The sequence below is a fragment of the Oncorhynchus masou genome, chromosome 31, assembly GCF_036934945.1.
Source record: "Oncorhynchus masou masou isolate Uvic2021 chromosome 31, UVic_Omas_1.1, whole genome shotgun sequence".
Taxonomy (NCBI): Eukaryota; Metazoa; Chordata; class Actinopteri; order Salmoniformes; family Salmonidae; genus Oncorhynchus; species Oncorhynchus masou.
In genome coordinates, this window is record NC_088242.1 from 60,437,410 (window position 1) to 60,456,391 (window position 18,982).

The window sequence follows — 18,982 nt, forward strand, 5'->3', positions numbered from 1 at the left end:
CCCAACCCCTTTTTACGCTGCTGCTACTCTCTGTTTATCATATATGCATAGTCATTTTAACTATACATCCATGTACATACTACCTCAATTGGGCCGACCAACCACTGCTTCCGCACATTGGCTAACCGGGCTATCTGCATTGTGTCCCGCCACCCACCAAGCCCTCTTTTACGCTACTGCTACTCTCTGTTTATCACATATGTATAGTCACTTTAACCATATCTACATGTACATACTACATCAACCAGACTGACTAACCGGTTCCTGTATGTAGCCTTGCTACTGTATATAGCCTGTCTTTTTACTGTTTTATTTCTTTACTTACCTATTGTTCACCTAATACCGTATTGCACTATTGGTTAGAGCCTGTAAGTAAGCATTTCACTGTAAGGTCTACACCTGTTGTATTCGGCACACGTGACAGATAAACTTTGATTTGGTAGAAAACCAAGCTCAAATAAGCAAAGGGAAACGACAGTCCATCATTACTTTAAGACATGAAGGTCAGTCAATCTGGAAAGTTAAGAACTTTGAAAGTTTCTTCAAGTGCAATCGCAAAACCATCAAGCGCTATGATGAAACTGCCTCTCATGAGGACCGCCTCAGGAAAGGAAGACCCAGAGTTACCTCTGCTGCAGAGGATAAGTTCATTAGAGCTACCAGCCTCAGAAATTGCAGCCCAAATAAATTCTTCAAGTAACAGACACATCGCAACATCAACTGTTCACAGGAGACTGGAAGAATAAGGATTTCATGGTTGAATTGCTGCAAAGAAACCACTACTAAAAAACACCAATAAGAAGAGACAAATTTACGATTTTTGGTTCCAACCGCCATGTCTTTGTGAGATGCAGAGTAGGTAAACGGATGATCTCCGCATGTGTGGTTCCCACCGTGAAGCATGGAGAAGGTGTGATGGTGTGGGGATGCTTTGCTGGTGACAATGTCTGTGATTTATTTAGAATTCAAGGCACACTTAACCAGCATGGCTACCACAGCATTCTGCATCGATACACCATCCCATCTGGTTTGCGCTTAGTGGGACTATCAATTGTGTTCAACAGGACAATGACCCAACACACCTCCAGGCTGTGTAAAGGCTATTTGAACAAGGAGAGTGATGGTGCTGCATCAGATTACCTGACCTCCACAATCACCTGACCTCAACCCAATTAAAATGGTTTGGGATGAGTTGGACCGCAGAGTGAAGGAAAAGCAGCAAACAAGTGCTCAGCATATGTGTGAACTCCTTCAACACTGTTGGAAAAGCATTCCAAGTGAAGCTGGTTGAGAGAATGCCAAGAATGTGCAAAGCTGTCATCAAGGCAAAGGGTGGCTACTTTGAATAATCTTAAATATAAAATATATATTTTGATTTGTTTAACACTTTGTTTATTACATGATTCCATAGTGTTGACGTCTTCACTATTCTTCTATGTAAACTTTTCACTGGTACTATATATTCAGCATACAATGTGTACTGAAACTAATGTGGTTCTTTTGCTCCATCTGCTGGTGATCATGTTATGGTACAGATACATTTTCTCTCGTCTCATGAAATGAATAAAACATTTACAACTTAACAAATATTACACGTTTTAATAGCAAAACAAACAGTTTACAACATTTCACAGAAAACAAGATGCAACAGGAACAGTGTTAATCATTTTTCAAGCTCTAATACATTAACCTCTCTTTCGTGTCGTCTGAGATTCCCAAAGATTGGAAAGCAGCTGCGGTCATCACCCTCTTCAAAGGGGGGGACACTCTTGAGCCAAACTGCTAGAGATCTATATCTATCCTACCCTGCCTTTCTAAGATCTTCGAAAGCCAAGTCAACAAACAGATTACCAACCATTTCGAATCCCACCATACCTTCTCCACTATGCAATCTGGTTTCAGAGCTGGTCATGGGTACACCTCAGCCACGCTCAAGATCCTAAACGATATCTTAACCGCCATCAATAAGAAACAATACTGTGCAGCTGTATTCATTGACCTGGCCAAGGCTTTCGACTCTGTCAATCACCACATCCTCATCAGCAGACTCGACAGCCTTGGTTTCTCAAATGATTGCCTCGTCTGGTTCACCAACTACTTCTCTAATAGAGTTCAGTGTGTCAAATCGGAGGGCCTGTTGTCCGGGCCTCTGGCAGTCTCTATGGGGGTGCCACAGGGTTCAATTATTGGACTGACTCTCTTCTCTGTATACATCAATGATATCGCTCTTGCTGCTGGTGAGTCTCTAATCCACCTCTATGCAGACGACACCATTCTGTATACTTCTGGCCCTTCTTTCGACACTGTGTTAACAACCCTCCAGACGAGCTTCAATGCCATACAACTCTCCTTCCGTGGCCTCCAACTGCTCTTAAATACAAGTAAAACTAAATGCATGCTCTTCAACCGATTGCTGCCCGCACCTGCCCGCCCGTCCAACATCACTACTCTGGACGGTTCTGACAGAATATGTGGACAACTACAAATACCTAGGTGTCTGGTTAGACTGTAAACTCTATCTAGACCCACATTAAGCATCTCCAATCCAAAATTAAAACTAGAATTGGCTTCCTATTTCGCAACAAAGCATCTTTCACTCATGCTGCCAAACATACCCTTGTAAAATTGGCCATCCTACCAATCCTTGACTTCGGCGATGTAATTTACAAAATAGCCTCCAATACCCTACTCAATAAATTGGGTGTAGACTATCACAGTGCCATCTGTTTTGTCACCAAAGCCCCATATACTACACTACCCACCACTGCGACCTGTACGCTCTCGTTGGCTGGCCCTCGCTTCATACTTGTCACCAAATCCACTGGCTCCAGGTCATCTACAAGATCCTGCTAGGTAAAGTCCTCCCTTATCTCGGCTCGCTGGTCACCATGGCAGCGCCCACCTGTAGCACGCGCTCCAGCAGGTATATCTCTCTGGTCACCCCCAAAACCAATTCTTCCTTTGGCCGCCTCTCCTTCCAGTTCTCTGCTGCCAATGACTGGAACGAACTACAAAAATCTCTAATACTGGAAACACTTATCTCCCTCACTAGCTTTAAGCACCAGCTGTCAGAGCAGCTCACAGATTACTGCACCTGTACATAGCCCATCTATATTTTAGCCCAAACAACTACCTCTCCCCCTACTCTATGTATTTATTTAGTTCCTTTGCACACCATTATTTCTATCTCTACTTTGCACATTCTTCCACTGCAAATCTACCATTCCAATGTTTTACTTGCTATATTGTATTTACTTCACCAACATGGCCTTTTTTTGCCTTTACCTCCCTTATCTCACCTCATTTGCTCACATCATATATAGACTTATTATTCTACTGTATTATTGACTATGTTTGTTTTACTCCATGTGTAACTTTGTGTTGTTGTATGTGTCGAACTGCTTTGCTTTATCTTGGCCAGGTCACAATTGTAAATGAGTACTTGTTCTCAACTTGCCTACCTGGTTAAACAAATGTGAAATAAATAAAATATAATAAAAAAACAGCATGAAAACATGAGGTTATGTTTTACCACAGGATATGGTTTACTGCAATTGCACTGGAGATAGACCTACTCCTGTCACAATAACAAGCCCTACATAGTTCAAGGACAGGTCAATGATAAACGTAAAGGAAAAGGAGATATCCACCCAACAAATTTCTAGATGGAAAAATTAATCAGAGGAGGCTGGTGGGAGGAGCTATAGGAGGACAGGCTTATTGTAATGGAATAAATGGACCGTCAAACGTGGTTTCCATATGTTTACTGTGTTAGATACAGTTCCATTAATTTCATTCCATTCCAGCCATTACAATGAGCCTGTCCTCCTATAGCGCCACCCTCCTCGGGTAAAAATACAATAACTGGGCCTTACTGAAAGGTTGAATACAATGTTGCTTTGGAGTGTGCATTCAGCAAGTAGTTCAAGAGCAACTGAAATCCCTAATCTTTTAAGTTACAACATAAATACATGTAAATCTTGAACTATGCAAAAATAAATTATGGAGAACAACAAGATTTACAGCCACCTCATTCTAATATAATTCACCCATAGCCTGAAATCAATGTTTTGTTTGAACATTATCTTGTGAGAGACAGTTGTCAGCTACCAGTGGAAACCTTACAAAATGGAGCCATAAGCCCACAAAATCCACAAAAATGTGGCTTTTCTCCCTTAAACACACTGCCAATGAGATCCACAGAGTACCTCGTAATTATGTGCCATTTTGTGTTTTACTCTGAGCTTTAAAAAGACTTAGCTGTTTTTGAAGAAGGTCTCCTCTAAGACTTCGGTGAACCTGTCCTTCATCTGCTGGCGGAAACTGCTATACCACTCCAGCAGTTTCCTCCTCCTCTCAGTCCTTTCCTCCTGGCTCATCATCTTCTCCTTTTCCAGGAGGCCTGGAAGCTCCTTCCAGTCTTTGAGAAAGATGAAGGGGGCTCCTGCAGCTTTGAGGAGACGCAGTGGGGAGCTGCGTGCAGCAGAGCACCCACCTGGGGTCACCATGTCTTCCACCACGGGTACGGAGCCGTAGGCACAGGCCTCGTAGATGCGGTAGCACTCCGTGTTGATTCCCACGGGGCAGAGGGTGAGCTCGCTTTGGGCCAGGGCTGTCTGGTACCGTCTCAGACTTTCCACTGTCTCCTGAGGAAGCCACCTGATGCAGAAGAGGAGGAATATTAACGTCTAGTGAGCAGGGAGTTCCTTTAATGTATTACGTATTTAAACAGTGCTTCTGTTGTGAATATATATACATATAGTACTTGTAAAGTCCTCTTTGCCCTTCATGATTTTTTAAATGCAAAGATCAAAAAAGGGTTTCACTTCTATTTGAGTGTGCTGACTCAATTGATATTTCACTGGTAAACAAAGCCTACCAACAAAAGTAATTCCACTGAAGTGAGCTACTAGAGGTCCAAACCTCATTGAGAAAGACAGGATGCATAAATTGGACTTAAACCCATTATTGTGAATTGATACAGTGCTTGACAGTGACAGCATAGCATAGTGAAATACTTCTCTCTGCCAGTAGTGATGCACTCTTTGTCCAGTCCGGTTTGTTTCAAGATCCCCATGAGTGTTTCCCTCGAGGAGTTCTTGTAGACAGTTCCCAGGAAGTTACAGAGGAAGGGCCTTGTGGAGCTCACCATATGGGAGTTTGGCATGACCACAGGAAACTGCCTGTATCTGAACAGAGCGGGCATACAAGTCCACTTTTAAAATATGCTCCTCTCTGGTGCAATGCTATACCTAAAATGTTAAAATGTACTATTATGTAGCCTACAATGGAAACACGAGTGAAAGAAGGGAAAAGTGGCCTCCCGGGTGGCGCATTGGTCTAGGGCACTGCATCGCAGCCCTAGCTGTGCCACCAGAGACTCTGGGTTCGCGCCCAGGCTCTGTCGCAGCCAGCCGCGACCGGGAGGTCCGTGGGGCGACGCACAATTGGCCTAGCGTCGTCTGGGTTAGGGTGGGCTTGTCCGGTAGGGATATGCTTGTCTCATTGTGCACCAGCGACTCCTGTGGCGGGCCAGGCGCAGAGCACGCTAACCAAGGTCGCCAGGTGCACGGTGTTTCCTCCGACACATTGGTGCGGCTGGCTTCCAGGTTGGATGCGCGCTGTGTTAAGAAGCAGTGCGGCTTGGTTGGGTTGTGTTTCAGAGGACGCATGGCTTTCGACCTTCGTCTCTCCCAAGCCCGGCTGGGAGTTGTAGCGATGAGACAAGATAGTAATCACTAACAATTCGATACCACGAAAGTGGTGAGAAAGAGGGTAAAAAAATATTTTAAAAGGGAAAAGTACATGGTGAGGGAAGAAAGACAAACAAGAAATGCAGAATTCTGAAACATGAGAAACAAACTCAGAGAAACCTTCAAACTAAATCAGGGCCTGTATTAACAAACCATTTCAGAGTAGGTGTGCTGATCTAAGATCAGGTCCTCTTTCCATATAATTATGATCTCAAAGATAAAACTGCTCCTAGATCAGCACTCCTTCTCTGACACTTTATGAATAAGGGTTCAGATAACCTACGTGGCTACTCCAAGGGGCCACTGGAAGACATCCTTGTCGTTAACCCAGGGGCTGTCATAGACCAGGAAGAGCAGGTCCACAAAGCCCCCGTGTCTCCTCAGGTAGGGGCTGATCCAGTCATTGGTGCAGCGCTCGCTGCCCAGCAGAACCACAGCCACACGATTCACAGCGTGGAACTGCATCAAGGTCTGGACATGCTGCAGCCACCGGGTGGCGTAGGAGATCTTCTGCTGCTCCCGGCCATTCAGCACCAGAACCACACTGTCTGTGTCCAGAGGAACATGGCCTTGGATCACCGCTGGACCTGTGTAGAAACTATAGATAGACAGACAGACAGAGAGAGATGGTGGGGTGGAGGGCTGTCAGAATAACTGACATCAGCTAGATCATATGCATCTTAGATTGCGATTGGAGTCTCATTTGTGATGCCTTACCTGAAATCTATCTTTCCCACTTGTATCTCCCCCTCTCTCCACTGTGCTTGTATGTCGGTGGGGTTGAGGGGACCTTCTAAAATATGTTCCCAAAGGTAAAGTCCTGATAGAAGAGAGAAGTTACTTCAGAGGGACAATATCCATAAGAATGTTTTTTACTCCATAATGTAACCTAACATTGTAAGAGGAAGCATCAAACAACAAAAAGATACCAAGCAATATTGTACTTATCACAGAAGATCCGTAAAAAGACATTACCTATGGCCGCTTTCCCCCAGATTTGAACTTTGTATCTCTTGGGCCTGTTCTTGTCAATGCGCTCCTGATATTGTCTGAAAGCCTCCCTCTGTTTGTGAAGAGCAGAAAGCGCATTAGCCTGCTCATCCTCCCAAGGGTTCCACACATCATCCCCAATGTAAGGAGCCACAACACCACCACCTGTAATCACCAAAACAACAGTACAATAACACTTCTTGGAGCTAGCTAGTTAGTGGTTTTCAAATAGCCAATTCACATGACCAGTCCATAACCATGTGTGGGTATTCACGTGTTGACTGTATATTATCATATACAACATTGGACATGACCCGCAAACTATGGACAGTGAGTTTTGTCAGATAAGTAGCTAGCTCGGTAATTTACCTGAGGTTGCGACTGTAATTTTCTTCACCACTCTGTGAACACGGGTGATCACCTTCGTATTAAAAAATACATTGTATGCAGCATACAAGGAAAACACCACATACACGAAAACTATCAGGATGAATATTTTTCTGTGATGTTTTTTCATGTTTTCCTTCTCACGTTACCATTCTGCACTCGAGTGTCAGTTAAAGTGACCGATCTCTGTACAGCTCGTTGTCTCAGAAACACTGAGAAAGCAATCAAATGCGACTGTTTACAGTTCAAGGACCCAGCTCAAAGGCTGGCATAAGATTTGCCGGAGAAAAATTCCCTTTTGGAATTCATCTACGTGAAGCATGTTCTTCTTATCGTCAAACAGAACCGATTTTTATTTTGATAATTAAAACGACTCGTGTGGCATAATTGAAATTAAATACAAAACGAATTGCTTACAAAGATGTTATAAAAATTGAGACTGCGCGCTGAAACATAATCCCGGATGTTACCCAGGATGTACCTAAGGCGGAGCGAGCTGCCAGTTAAGGCAAAGACAGAAACTGCTTCTCCTTTCTAAATTCACTATCACGCTCGTATGCGATGTCATGGCGACGTTGGCTAGCGAAACTCATGCACAGAAACACATAATCGGATCTAACGGTCAACACACGCCAAACTGCGCATGTGCATGCCATCAAATCAAAGGCAATCCAATATAAAATAGTGTTTGACGAAAATGAAAAGGTGCAGTTGGAATGTCATCAAACACATGGAAACCATGTGTTCGATGTATTTGATAACATTCCACATATTCAGCTCCAGCCATTAACCCGAGCCCAACCTCCCCAATTAAGGTGCCACCAACCTCCTGCGGTTTCCATCACAATTTTTTATGTGAGTAAAGTCACACCATCCCCCGCAAAAAAAATCAAAACAGCTGTGATGGAAACAGGTATTTTCGGTACAATTTTATAAATACCGACAGATAATTTGTTCATTCGACATGGTGGGCTCTTCTTGTGTTGGTCAAATTAATAATGCGAGAAATGGTGGTGGAACGCCTTTATGCGCAAATATTGATATAATAACCATCATATCAAAGTAAACTTGGAGTCACGCGATAACTTGGGAAACCATGCGGTTTATTAGGCTACAGATTAAATAAATGATAATGAACTTCACAGGGAGGTGAAAGTGCACAGGGGGTCTTGATGCTCCTTTCCAATAAATATTGAGGGTTTTATTTTGGTGACATGATTGATGCTTGACTGCATTTTAACAAATAAAAATATGCATAATAATCTCATCATGTAGACCAGGGGTGTCAAACTCATACCACGGAGGGCCTAGTGTATGCAGGTTTTAGTGTTTTCCCTTTCAATTAAACCCTAGGTGTGGGGAGTTCCTTACTAATTAGTGACCTTGATTAATCAATCAAGTACAAGGGTGCAGTGAAAACCCGCAGAAGGACTTTTGAAGTGAAGAGTTTAGATTTTTGTAGCAAAGCACTGTTAAAAGGTGTCATCTCTGACGTTATGTTGGATGTGGAGGCCTCGTGGTTACGAGGAGCATACCAGGAGTAGTTGGAGCACACCGAATGAACTGTGTAGTGGATGGGGGAAAAGAAGAAATCCTGCCAGTATTATTTATGTTTGACGAAGAGTATCTCCCTTCACATGTGAAAGTGGGGATATGTTAAGATATGCGGCGAAAGCTTTTGTGTTCAAGCTGTTGTTTTGCCGAAATTGCTAAAGGTATGGACATGTATCAAGTGTGTGTCGAAGGAATGTTGTTGAAGAATCTGAGGGTGTACAATGTTGTAATTGTGATGGCAACCATGTTCTCAATTCCCCGGAGTGCCCGGTTAGGATAAAAGAGTATGAAGTGGCAAGGGTCAGGGCTATACAGCAGGTCTACTACACGGAGGGTCAGGGCTATACAGCAGGTCTCCTACACGGAGGGTCAGGGCTATACAGCAGGTCTCCTACACGGAGGGTCAGGGCTATACAGCAGGTCTCCTACACGGAGGGTCAGGGCTATACAGCAGGTCTCCTACACGGAGGGTCAGGGCTATACAGCAGGTCTCCTACACGGAGGGTCAGGGCTATACAGCAGGTCTCCTACACGGAGGGTCAGGGCTATACAGCAGGTCTACACGGAGGGTCAGGGCTATACAGCAGGTCTCCTACACGGAGGGTCAGGGCTATACAGCAGGTCTCCTACACGGAGGGTCAGGGCTATACAGCAGGTCTCCTACACGGAGGGTCAGGGCTATACAGCTGGTCTACTACACGGAGGGTCAGGGCTATACAGCAGGTCTCCTACACGGAGGGTCAGGGCTATACAGCAGGTCTCCTACACGGAGGGTCAGGGCTATACAGCAGGTCTCCTACACGGAGGGTCAGGGCTATACAGCAGGTCTACTACACGGAGGGTCAGGGCTATACAGCTGGTCTACTACACGGAGGGTCAGGGCTATACAGCAGGTCTACTACACGGAGGGTCAGGGCTATACAGCAGGTCTACTACACGGAGGGTCAGGGCAATACAGCAGGTCTCCTACACGGAGGGTCAGGGCTATACAGCAGGTCTACTACACGGAGGGTCAGGGCTATACAGCAGGTCTACTACACGGAGGCACGGGAAATATTTGAAGGAGGTTAGGGAGCTGAAGATATGGCGGTGGATGTTCCACAGACTGTGAAGATTGAGGGCTGTTAAACAGTTGAGGGAAACTGATATGCTGATTGTGAAGAAGGTGGATTTTATGTTTATTGTGAATGTGATTAATTGTACTGCACAAAGGATAAAAAAAGAAAGAAAGAAACTGGACATAATAGAATCAACCAAATAATTGTGTTTATTATTTGGGTTGATATACAGCCAAAACAGTAGGTGGCGGCATGCACCGATAGTATTTGTTTGCGGCCTGCCATAATATCAAAGAAGTCCCTGTACAGTAGGTGGCGGCATGCACCGATAGGTGTAGTCTGCCATAAACTTAAAAGAAGAAGAAGAAACCTGCAGACTGCTGCGAGAGGCACAGGTCACAAAAGAAGGCGGTGAGGACAGCAGAGTTCGGGCCTTGTCCCGAGGATGAAAAGGATGATTCTTGCCCAGTGGGGGAGAGAATGGATCCTTGCATTTTGGCTGATCCATATGTGGTGTCAGGTTGGGGGACTGTTTATTTGGTGAGAGTAACTCAGAGTGGATTAGTGATGATTTGTGTTTCTTCAGTCCAGAGGGAGCGGGCGCTCCAGATCACGCGATTAGAGACAGGAAATGTGACTTGCTTTGCTCTCTGGAGCAGGGTGTCGTGGAGAGGAGTGAAAGTGGGATTAAGTGTTGAGAAGGATTAGTTGAAATTGAAGATTCCCAGTACCTGTCATTCCTGCTGTTTGGTGCGATGCAGATCCGGTGTCGAGTCTGGGGAAAAAGAGAAGACATTGTCTGTCCTGCTAAGTTTTGAAGAAGTCTTGACAAGGTCAAGTTAGGAAGTGTAAGTCATTTAAGGCAAATCATTTAAGAACACATTTATTTACAATGACAGTCTAGGAACAGTGGATTCAGGGGCAGAACAACAGATTTTTACCTTGTCAGCTCAGGGATTTGATCTAGCAACCTTTTGGTTACTGGCCCAATGCTCTAACCACGAGGCTACCTGTTATCCTTGAGAGCTTTTGTTCTGAAAATACTACAGTGTTTACGGTGTCAAGTTTATGGGCATGTTACAGCAGTGTGTCGGAGGGAGATTCTTAGATGTGAGAAGTTTGCAGGAGGGCATGAGTCGAAGGAATGTGTAGTATCGGTGGAGAAAGTTGTGTGTGCGTGTTAGCTATGGGATTGCCCATGGGGATGGAGATTGGAGGTGTCTTTTGAGAGAGAGGCAGGTTTAGGTTGCCAGGGTTAGAGTAGTACGGAAAGTGGTGTATGCCAAAGCAGTGAAGTGGGGATAGAGGAAGATGGGTACAGGGTGAGGGATACTGAGAGGATTCCTGTGGATCGGCAGAGACCAAGAGAGCGTGATTAGAAGAATATGTGCTTCAGTAAGGTGGGCTTTTCAGCATTTATAGCCATGGTTGCCAATTGTACTGCAGAAATGGATCATAGGTCACAGAAAATAGAGGTTGTGGTGGCAGCGGCAGAGAAGTACTTGGGATTGCGAGGATTTATTGCAGAGCAGTTGTAGGGGGTGTTGATTAGTAGTGTTCTGTCCTCTCAGACCATTGGTCTGGAGTATAATTAGATCGGGTTAAATAGTGGACTAGTGTCGTGTTTATTTTTATTTTTTGGAGAGGGTAAATTGTTGGCGGGGAAATTTTCTGTATATTACTGTATCAAGAATTGAATGTACGTAGGCTGTGAATGGCCTCACACACCAGTACAGTAGGTGGTGGTGTACGCACCCAAAGGTTGGATGCGATCCGCCAACCAAATCCTAAAGAAGAAACCCATAGACACTCAGCCGAAGATTTTTATAACTAAACCAGGATAAACCACAGCACGTCATTTCAAATGCGAACAAATGAGTCATAGTGGGCAGAACACGCAAGGAGGTCAGCAGAGCCAAGCACGAGCTAGCAAGGTCCTATTGGTGCGTTCTAGCTACATTTGCATATTTCCGTTAGGGATCGCCTACTCTGAAGTGTGCGTGTGCAATAACTCAATTTGCCTTTGCACACCTTCTAAACAACTCTGTTTGTAACAGATTGTAGTTTTGGGAACAAAAAGCTGAATTGAGGTCAAATGTTTAATTGATAAGAAAATTAGTAGAATGTCGGCCACAATCCATCGCGTTCCATCTTCTCCCACTGCCGGCCACTTCAAATCAAATGTATTTTGTCAAAAGCGCCAAATATAACAGACCTTACTGTGAAATGCTTACTTACCTTAACTCTTATTTTTCTTAAAACTGCATTGTTGGTTAAGAAAATATTGACTAAATTAACTAAAGTTTTAAAAAATGTAAAAGAGTAACAATAAAATATCAATAACTAGGCTATATACAGGGGGTACTGGTACCGATATGCAGGGGTACAGGTTAGTCAGGGTAATTGAGGTAATTTGTACATGTAGTTAGGGGCAATGTGACTATGCATAGATAATAAACAGCGAGTAGCAGCAGCATAAAAAGGAGGAAGTCAGTCCGGGTAGCCATTTGATGGCTTGGAGGTAGAACGTGTTAGAACCTTTTTGGACCTAAACTTGACGGTCCGGTACCGCTTGTCGTGCGGTAGCTGAGAGAACAGGCTATAACTAGGGTGACTGGAGTCTTTGGCAATTTTTAGGGCCTTCCTCTGACACCCATTGGTATAGAGGTTCTGGGTGGCAGGAAGCTCGGCCCAAGCGATGTACTGTCCCGTGCGCATTACCCTCTGTAGCGCCTTGCTGTCAGAGGCAGAGCAGTTGCCATTTCAGGCAGTGATGCATTCAGTCAGGATGCTCTCGAAGGTACAGCTGTAGAACTTTTTGAGGATCTGAGGACCCACGCCAAATTTCAGATTCCTGAGGGGGAGGAGGTGTTGTCATGCCCTATTCATGACTGTGTTGGTATGTTTGGACCATAGTAGGTCCTTAGTCATGTGAACACCAACGAACTTTAAGCTCTTGACCGTCTCCACTACACCCCCGTTGCCATGAATGGGGGTGTGCTTGGCCCTTTTCCTTTAGTCCACAATCAGCTCTTTTGTCTTGCTTACATTGAAGGAGAGATTGTTGTCCTGGCACCACACTGTCACGTCTCTGACCTCCTCCCTATAGGCTGTCTCATCGTTGTTGGTGATCAGGCCTACCACCGTTGTGTTGTCAGCAAACTTAATGATGGTGTTGGAGTCGCGCTTGGCCACGCAGTCATGGGTGAACAGGGAGTACAGGGGGGGATTAAGCATGCACCCATGAGGGGCCCCCGTGTTGAGGATCAGCATGGCATATGTGTTGTTCCCTACTTTTACCACCTGGGGGTGGCCCGTCAGGAAGTCCAGGATCCAGTTGCAGAGGGAGGTGTTTAGTCCCAGGGTCCTTAGCTTAGTGATGAGCTTTGAGGGCACTATGGTGTTGAACGCTGAGCTCTAGTCAATGAACAGCATTCTCACATAGGTGTTCCTTTTATCCAGGTAAGAAAGGACAGTGTGGAGTGCAATAGAGATTGCGTCATCTGTGGATCTGTTGGGGCGGTATGCAAATTGGAGTGGCTCTAGTGTTTCTGGAGTGATGGTGTTGATGTGAGCCATGACCAGCCTTTCAAAGTACTTCATGGCTACAGATGTGTGTGCACGGGTCGGAAGTCATTTAGGCAGGTTACCTTGGTGTTCTTGGGCACTGCTATGGTGGTCTGCTTGAAACATGTAGGTATTACAGACTTGGTCAGGGACAGTTTGAAAATGTCAGTGAAGACACTTGCCAGTTGGACAGTGCATGCTCTGAGTACACGTCCGTCTGGCCCTACGGCCTTGTGAATGTTGATCTGTTTAAATGTCTTACTCACATCGGCTACTGAGAGCAGGATCACGCAGTCGTCCGGAACAGCTGGTGCTCTCATGCATGCTTCAGTGTTGCTTGCCTCGAAGTGCGCATAGAAGTAATTTAGCTCGTCTGGTAGGCTTGTGTCACTGGGCAGCTCGCGGCTGGGCTTCCGTTTGTAGTCCGTAATAGTTTGCAAGCCCTGCCACATCTGACGAGTGTCAGAGCCAGTATAGTATAATTTAATCTTAGTCCTGTATTGAAGCTTTGCCTGTTTGATGGTTCGTCGGAGGGCATAACATAGCGGGATTTCTTATAAGCGTCTAAGTGAGAGTCCCACTCCTTGAAAGTGGCAGCTCTACCCTTGCTCAGTGTGTGTGTTGCCTGTAATCCAAGGCTTCTGGTTGGGGTATGTACGTATGGTTACTGTGGGGACGATGTCGATGCACTTATTGATGAAGCCGGTGACTGATGTGGTATACTCCTAAATACTATCGGATGAAACCTGGAACATAGTCCAGTCTGTGCTAGCAAAATAGTCCTGTAGTTTAGCACCTGCATCATCTGACCACTTCATTATTGAGCGACTCACTGGTACTTCCTGTTTTAGTTTTATACATGTGGTGAAAGATCTATCTGTGACTCGGCCCTAAGTTTGACATTTGATGTACACACTGTATCTGCAAGCTCTTGTCTAGAGCGCAATTGCCAAGACGAGTAGAAACATTTACTATTTAACGCAGTTGTGACAAAACTATGAGTGGAGTTGAAAATGCAATGGAAACACATTGATCTTGAGATTTGTATTCGATACATGAAAACTTAAGCGAAGTACATTTTGTGTGCTCTACATCATCACCCACTGACTTTTATCTGCAACAAGACTGCTTGGTGGAAACACACCACTGGAGGAAAAAAAATCACATTTTATTTATGCAGATTTAGTATATTACATTAAGATCTATCGCCAATTGGATGGAAACTAGCTACTAATATAATTTGTGATGGCTAGGCATACAAATACAATTATTGATTTAAACCTTTGAAACGAGGTCAAGTTGCGTCCGCAACCAGATTGCTTGACTGCTGCAAGGGAGATTTGCCCAATAGCAGAGCCCCGCCTGTTTTGAGCTTCACCTGTTTAGCTAAAGCAGCTCCAAAATTCAAGTATTTCAACCTAGCTCAGCGCCTTTTCTGGTGCTGGGGCAGCCAGTGGAAAATACAGAGCTTAGGGGTTGGCAATGTTCTCTAATTGCGCCGTGATTGGCTGTCACTCACGGGGACAGTATGTCACCGCAAAATCTACGGGGAGAGCTCGAAAATTCAATTACATTAAAAGTGCCCATCCATGAGCACGTGATGTCGCGGAGCTGAGCAGACGTTTACAAACCGAGCTCTTCAAAGTTATTCCATTATTACATAAATAACAACGTTGAAACAATATTCTAACATCGGCTGATAAATTGTCAAGTACTTACCTTCCCAAAGAGCCATGGACCTCCGGCCGAGAGGCAAGAAGGATGACCAAAACGTTGTTGATTCAATATCAATAGTTTTTGTTTAGATACAGTTCTTGATCCTCTGATAAACCCTCCCTTCTTACCAAAGCCGGCAAGCTCACCATGTCATTCATGAAAAATCTTAATTTGCTAGACATCTGGAGACAGTTGCACCCACAGGATAGGGCCTACTCTTTTTATTCACACCCACACACACACGCATAGATAACTTTTTACTATCGACCCAACTGTTTCATAGAGTGTTAGAGTATCTCCCCAGATTGCTTAGTGACCATTCTCCTCTGGTATTATCAATCTACATTCCTACCAAGGAAAATGGAGCAGAAAGATGGAGACTAAATTCTACACTCCTTAAGGAACCTGAATTTTGTGCATTCATCAAAGTGCAGATCAATATTTTTACTTTGACAAACAAACCTTCCGCTCCTGACAGTTTCATTCTTTGGGACACATTGAAAGTCTATCTGAGGGGACAGATCATTTCCTATACTAAAGGATTGAACAGAAAACATGGTGCGGAACTGAATGTCCTTGAATCTGAAATCTCTGAGCAAGAGATAACCTACCAAAGAGGCCCGACTAAAGATCTATACAGGCTTTTGGTAAATAAAAAACTGAAATATAATACTCTGAACACTTATCAAGCTGAGAGGGCCATCGCTAAATCAAAACAGCGTTACTACGAGCTTGGAGAGAAAGCACACAAAGTATTGGCATGGCAACTGAAAGCAGAGGAAAGTAAGGGGACAATTAATGCTGTAGAAACTCTTACTAATGATATCTTTCGACTCTACTGAAATTAATGATACTACGAAGACCTCTACACTTCCCAATCAAGCGATGATCTATGAGAGATTGATTCCTTTCTCTCCTCTCTCAACCTCCCATGCCTGTCAGAGGAAGACACAGAGCACCTGAGTGAACAGTTCTCAGTTCCTGAATTGTTAGAGGCCATTAAATCCTTACCTTCTAATAAATCTCCTGGGGAAGATGGCTTCCCTCCAGAGGTCTATAACGAATTTAGGGAGCTGTTGGTCCCCTACCTATGGAGGTACTTCCTACACTGGCTTCCTGTCAAAGCAAGGGCTGATTTCAAGGTTTTACTGCTAACCTACAAAGCATTACATGGGCTTGCTCCTACCTATCTCTCTGATTTGGTCCTGCCGTACATACCTACACGTACGCTACGGTCACAAGACGCAGGCCTCCTAATTGTCCCTAGAATTTCTAAGCAAACAGCTGGAGGCAGGGCTTTCTCCTATAGAGCTCCATTTTTATGGAACGGTCTGCCTACCCATGTCAGAGACGCAAACTCGGTCTCAATCTTTAAGTCTTTACTGAAGACTCATCTCTTCAGTGGGTCATATGATTGAGTGTAGTCTGGCCCAGGAGTGGGAAGGTGAACGGAAAGGCTCTGGAGCAACGAACCGCCCTTGCTGTCTCTGCCTGGCCGGTTCCCCTCTTTCCACTGGGATTCTCTGCCTCTAACCCTATTACAGGGGCTGAGTCACTGGCTTACTGGGGCTCTCTCATGCCGTCCCTGGAAGGGGTGCGTCACCTGAGTGGGTTGATTCACTGATGTGGTCATCCTGTCTGGGTTGGCGCCCCCCCTTGGGTTGTGCCATGGCGGAGATCTTTGTGGGCTATACTCAGCTTTGTCTCAGGATGGTAAGTTGGGGGTTGAAGATATCCCTCTAGTGGTGTGGGGGCTGTGCTTTGGAAAAGTGGGTGGGGTTATATCCTACCTGTTTGGCCCTGTCCGGGGGTGTCCTCGGATGGGGCCACAGTGTTTCCTGACCCCTCCTGTCTCAGCCTCCAGTATTTATGCTGCAGTAGTTTATGTGTCGGGGGGCTGGGGTCAGTTTGTTATATCTGGAGTACTTCTCCTGTCCAATTCGGTGTCCTGTGTGAATCTAAGTGTGCATTCTCTAATTCTCTCCTTCTCTCTCTCTTTCTCTCTCTCGGACGACCTGAGCCCTATGACCATGCCCCAGGACTACCTGACATGATGACTCCTTGCTGTCCCCAGTCCACCTGGCCGTGCTGCTGCTCCAGTTTCAACTGTTCTGCCTTATTATTATTCGACCATGCTGGTCATTTATGAACATTTGAACATCTTGGCCATGTTCTGTTATAATCTCTACCCGGCACAGCCAGAAGAGGACTGGCCACCCCACATAGCCTGGTTCCTCTCTAGGTTTCTTCCTATGTTTTGGCCTTTCTAGGGAGTTTTTCCTAACCACCGTGCTTCTACACCTGCATTGCTTGCTGTTTGGGGTTTTAGGCTGGGTTTCTGTACAGCACTTTGAGATATCAGCTGATGTACAAAGGGCTATATAAATTTGATTTGATTTAGCTAGCAAGCTAGACAAAGCAATCACTACCCTGCTATTCAGTGGAGTGGGTGTGTGGTCCAAGTCTGGGTTTAAGGATCTCTTTTTTCCAAGCTTAAAATTAAAAACATTCACATGCAACACCATGGGCCAGAAAATATTGAATACATTGGCCATGCTGTCAATCCAGCATGACTTCTGCTGCGTTCAAAACAACTGGAAACTCTGAACTGGGAAATCTCAGACTTCAGTGAGTTCAAGAGAACTGGGAACAAGCTCCGACTGGGAAAATACATTTTGAACGGTCATCCAACTTGGAATTCCAAGTCAGGAACTCAGGCCTCTTTCTAGAGCTCCAACCTGAAGATCACTGACATCATGACTCAACCTTGTTTTTTTTCTGAGTTCCCAGTTGTCTTGAAAGCACCATGAATCCAGAAAATGCCAGACTTTGATGACAAAATTTGCCCACAAGAGGACCACCGTGCCACCTTCCTGTTCAAGTGAGAACAACAGGATGAGTCCAAAAGTGTCTTGTATGCTGCTGCATAAATTATGTAATATGCCAGGGAGATTTGTATACTCTAGCTAAGAAAGTAACACTAAGTGTATGTTTTGTAGTAGGCTGTTAAGTAGCCCATGTGCCTCACCCTAATAATTTGGTTCCTTTCCCCCTCATAACTTAGCCTACTGTTCTGACTTGGTGGTGCACATGTAGCCTACAGCCTGGTTTAGAGAAATGCAATCATTGAATATTGTAAGAGCTTTCATTGTCTGCTTATATGCCCCCTTTATTTATCCTACAGTTCTGACTTGGTATAAGGGGAGAATACTGTAAGAACGGCTCATGTTCTGAATTCTGTCACTGTACATTTCAAAAGTGCTGAACAAATAGTTATATTGACTACGTTTGTCCTAGATCCATCATTAATGTCTTAATCAAAATTACGGATTGCCTCATCCGCTCGTCGTCCCCTTTATGCCATAGTTGCTAGATCTCAATTGTCAGTAGAAACCTCATTTGTTTAAGCAAGTCAGCCATATCATCTGTTTTTTTTAAAGGCAGTAAATGAGGCTGAATTAACTGTTTCGCTGCCAGACAAGGCTCCACTGATACCATTGCTACACCTGGCTAAGAATTGACTCCATTGTGCTGAAAAGAAGGCTCTGTTGCTAGGACAGCTTTATGTAGGCCCTAACAGTTTGTGGGCACCGTTTGTCACCATTATAGTGCAATTCATGTATTGCTTAGTATTTTGTTTGTGCAGTGGTTTTGTTGGCATGCATCTAAAATCATACAGTATATAAATTTTTTAACCTGAATTAGGGTCAGACTAGTTACCATAATTTTCTCACATTGCCATTGACAGTTTTTTCTATTGTCTCTTTTTGGTCCATATAAAGAAAAAATAATAATGTTATGATTAAAAATGTTCATGTTTTACTGTGACTTGTTGTAGGCTCCTAGATGGACCATAACGTTAAAACCAAACCAAATTAAGAAAACTAAAATAAAAAAATACTATAATAACTCCGCCAGTGTCTCTTTTGGGTCAACTTTTGCCAGTCCCAAGCCCAG

At 44.5% G+C, this 18,982-nt stretch overlaps 1 protein-coding gene across 1 annotated transcript; it reads right to left on the bottom strand.

The window, feature by feature from the left end:
- Window positions 1-1,583: 1,583 nt before the first annotated feature.
- On the bottom strand, window positions 1,584-7,594 carry rxylt1 (ribitol xylosyltransferase 1). The gene is made up of 6 exons (XM_064951559.1): window positions 7,113-7,594; window positions 6,729-6,908; window positions 6,471-6,573; window positions 6,037-6,351; window positions 5,019-5,189; window positions 1,584-4,659 (listed from the first exon to the last, which is right to left on the bottom strand). The coding sequence occupies exons 1-6, from the start codon at window positions 7,258-7,260 to the stop codon at window positions 4,257-4,259; spliced, it is 1,320 nt and encodes a 439-aa protein (XP_064807631.1). The 5' UTR covers window positions 7,261-7,594; the 3' UTR covers window positions 1,584-4,256.
- Between the last annotated feature and the right edge of the window lie 11,388 nt (window positions 7,595-18,982).

What these genes read in the sequence shown, in the direction of transcription:
- rxylt1 (XM_064951559.1), bottom strand. Translation starts at nt 7,260, where the DNA reads ATGAAAAAACATCACAGAAAAATATTCATCCTGATAGTTTTCGTGTAT. An exon ending in CTGGGGGAAAGCGGCCATAG is followed by an intron (nt 6,574 to 6,728) that starts GTAATGTCTTTT and finishes CTCTTCTATCAG; the next exon opens with GACTTTACCTTTGGGAACAT. An exon ending in GTGGGAAAGATAGATTTCAG is followed by an intron (nt 6,352 to 6,470) that starts GTAAGGCATCAC and finishes GTCTATCTATAG; the next exon opens with TTTCTACACAGGTCCAGCGG.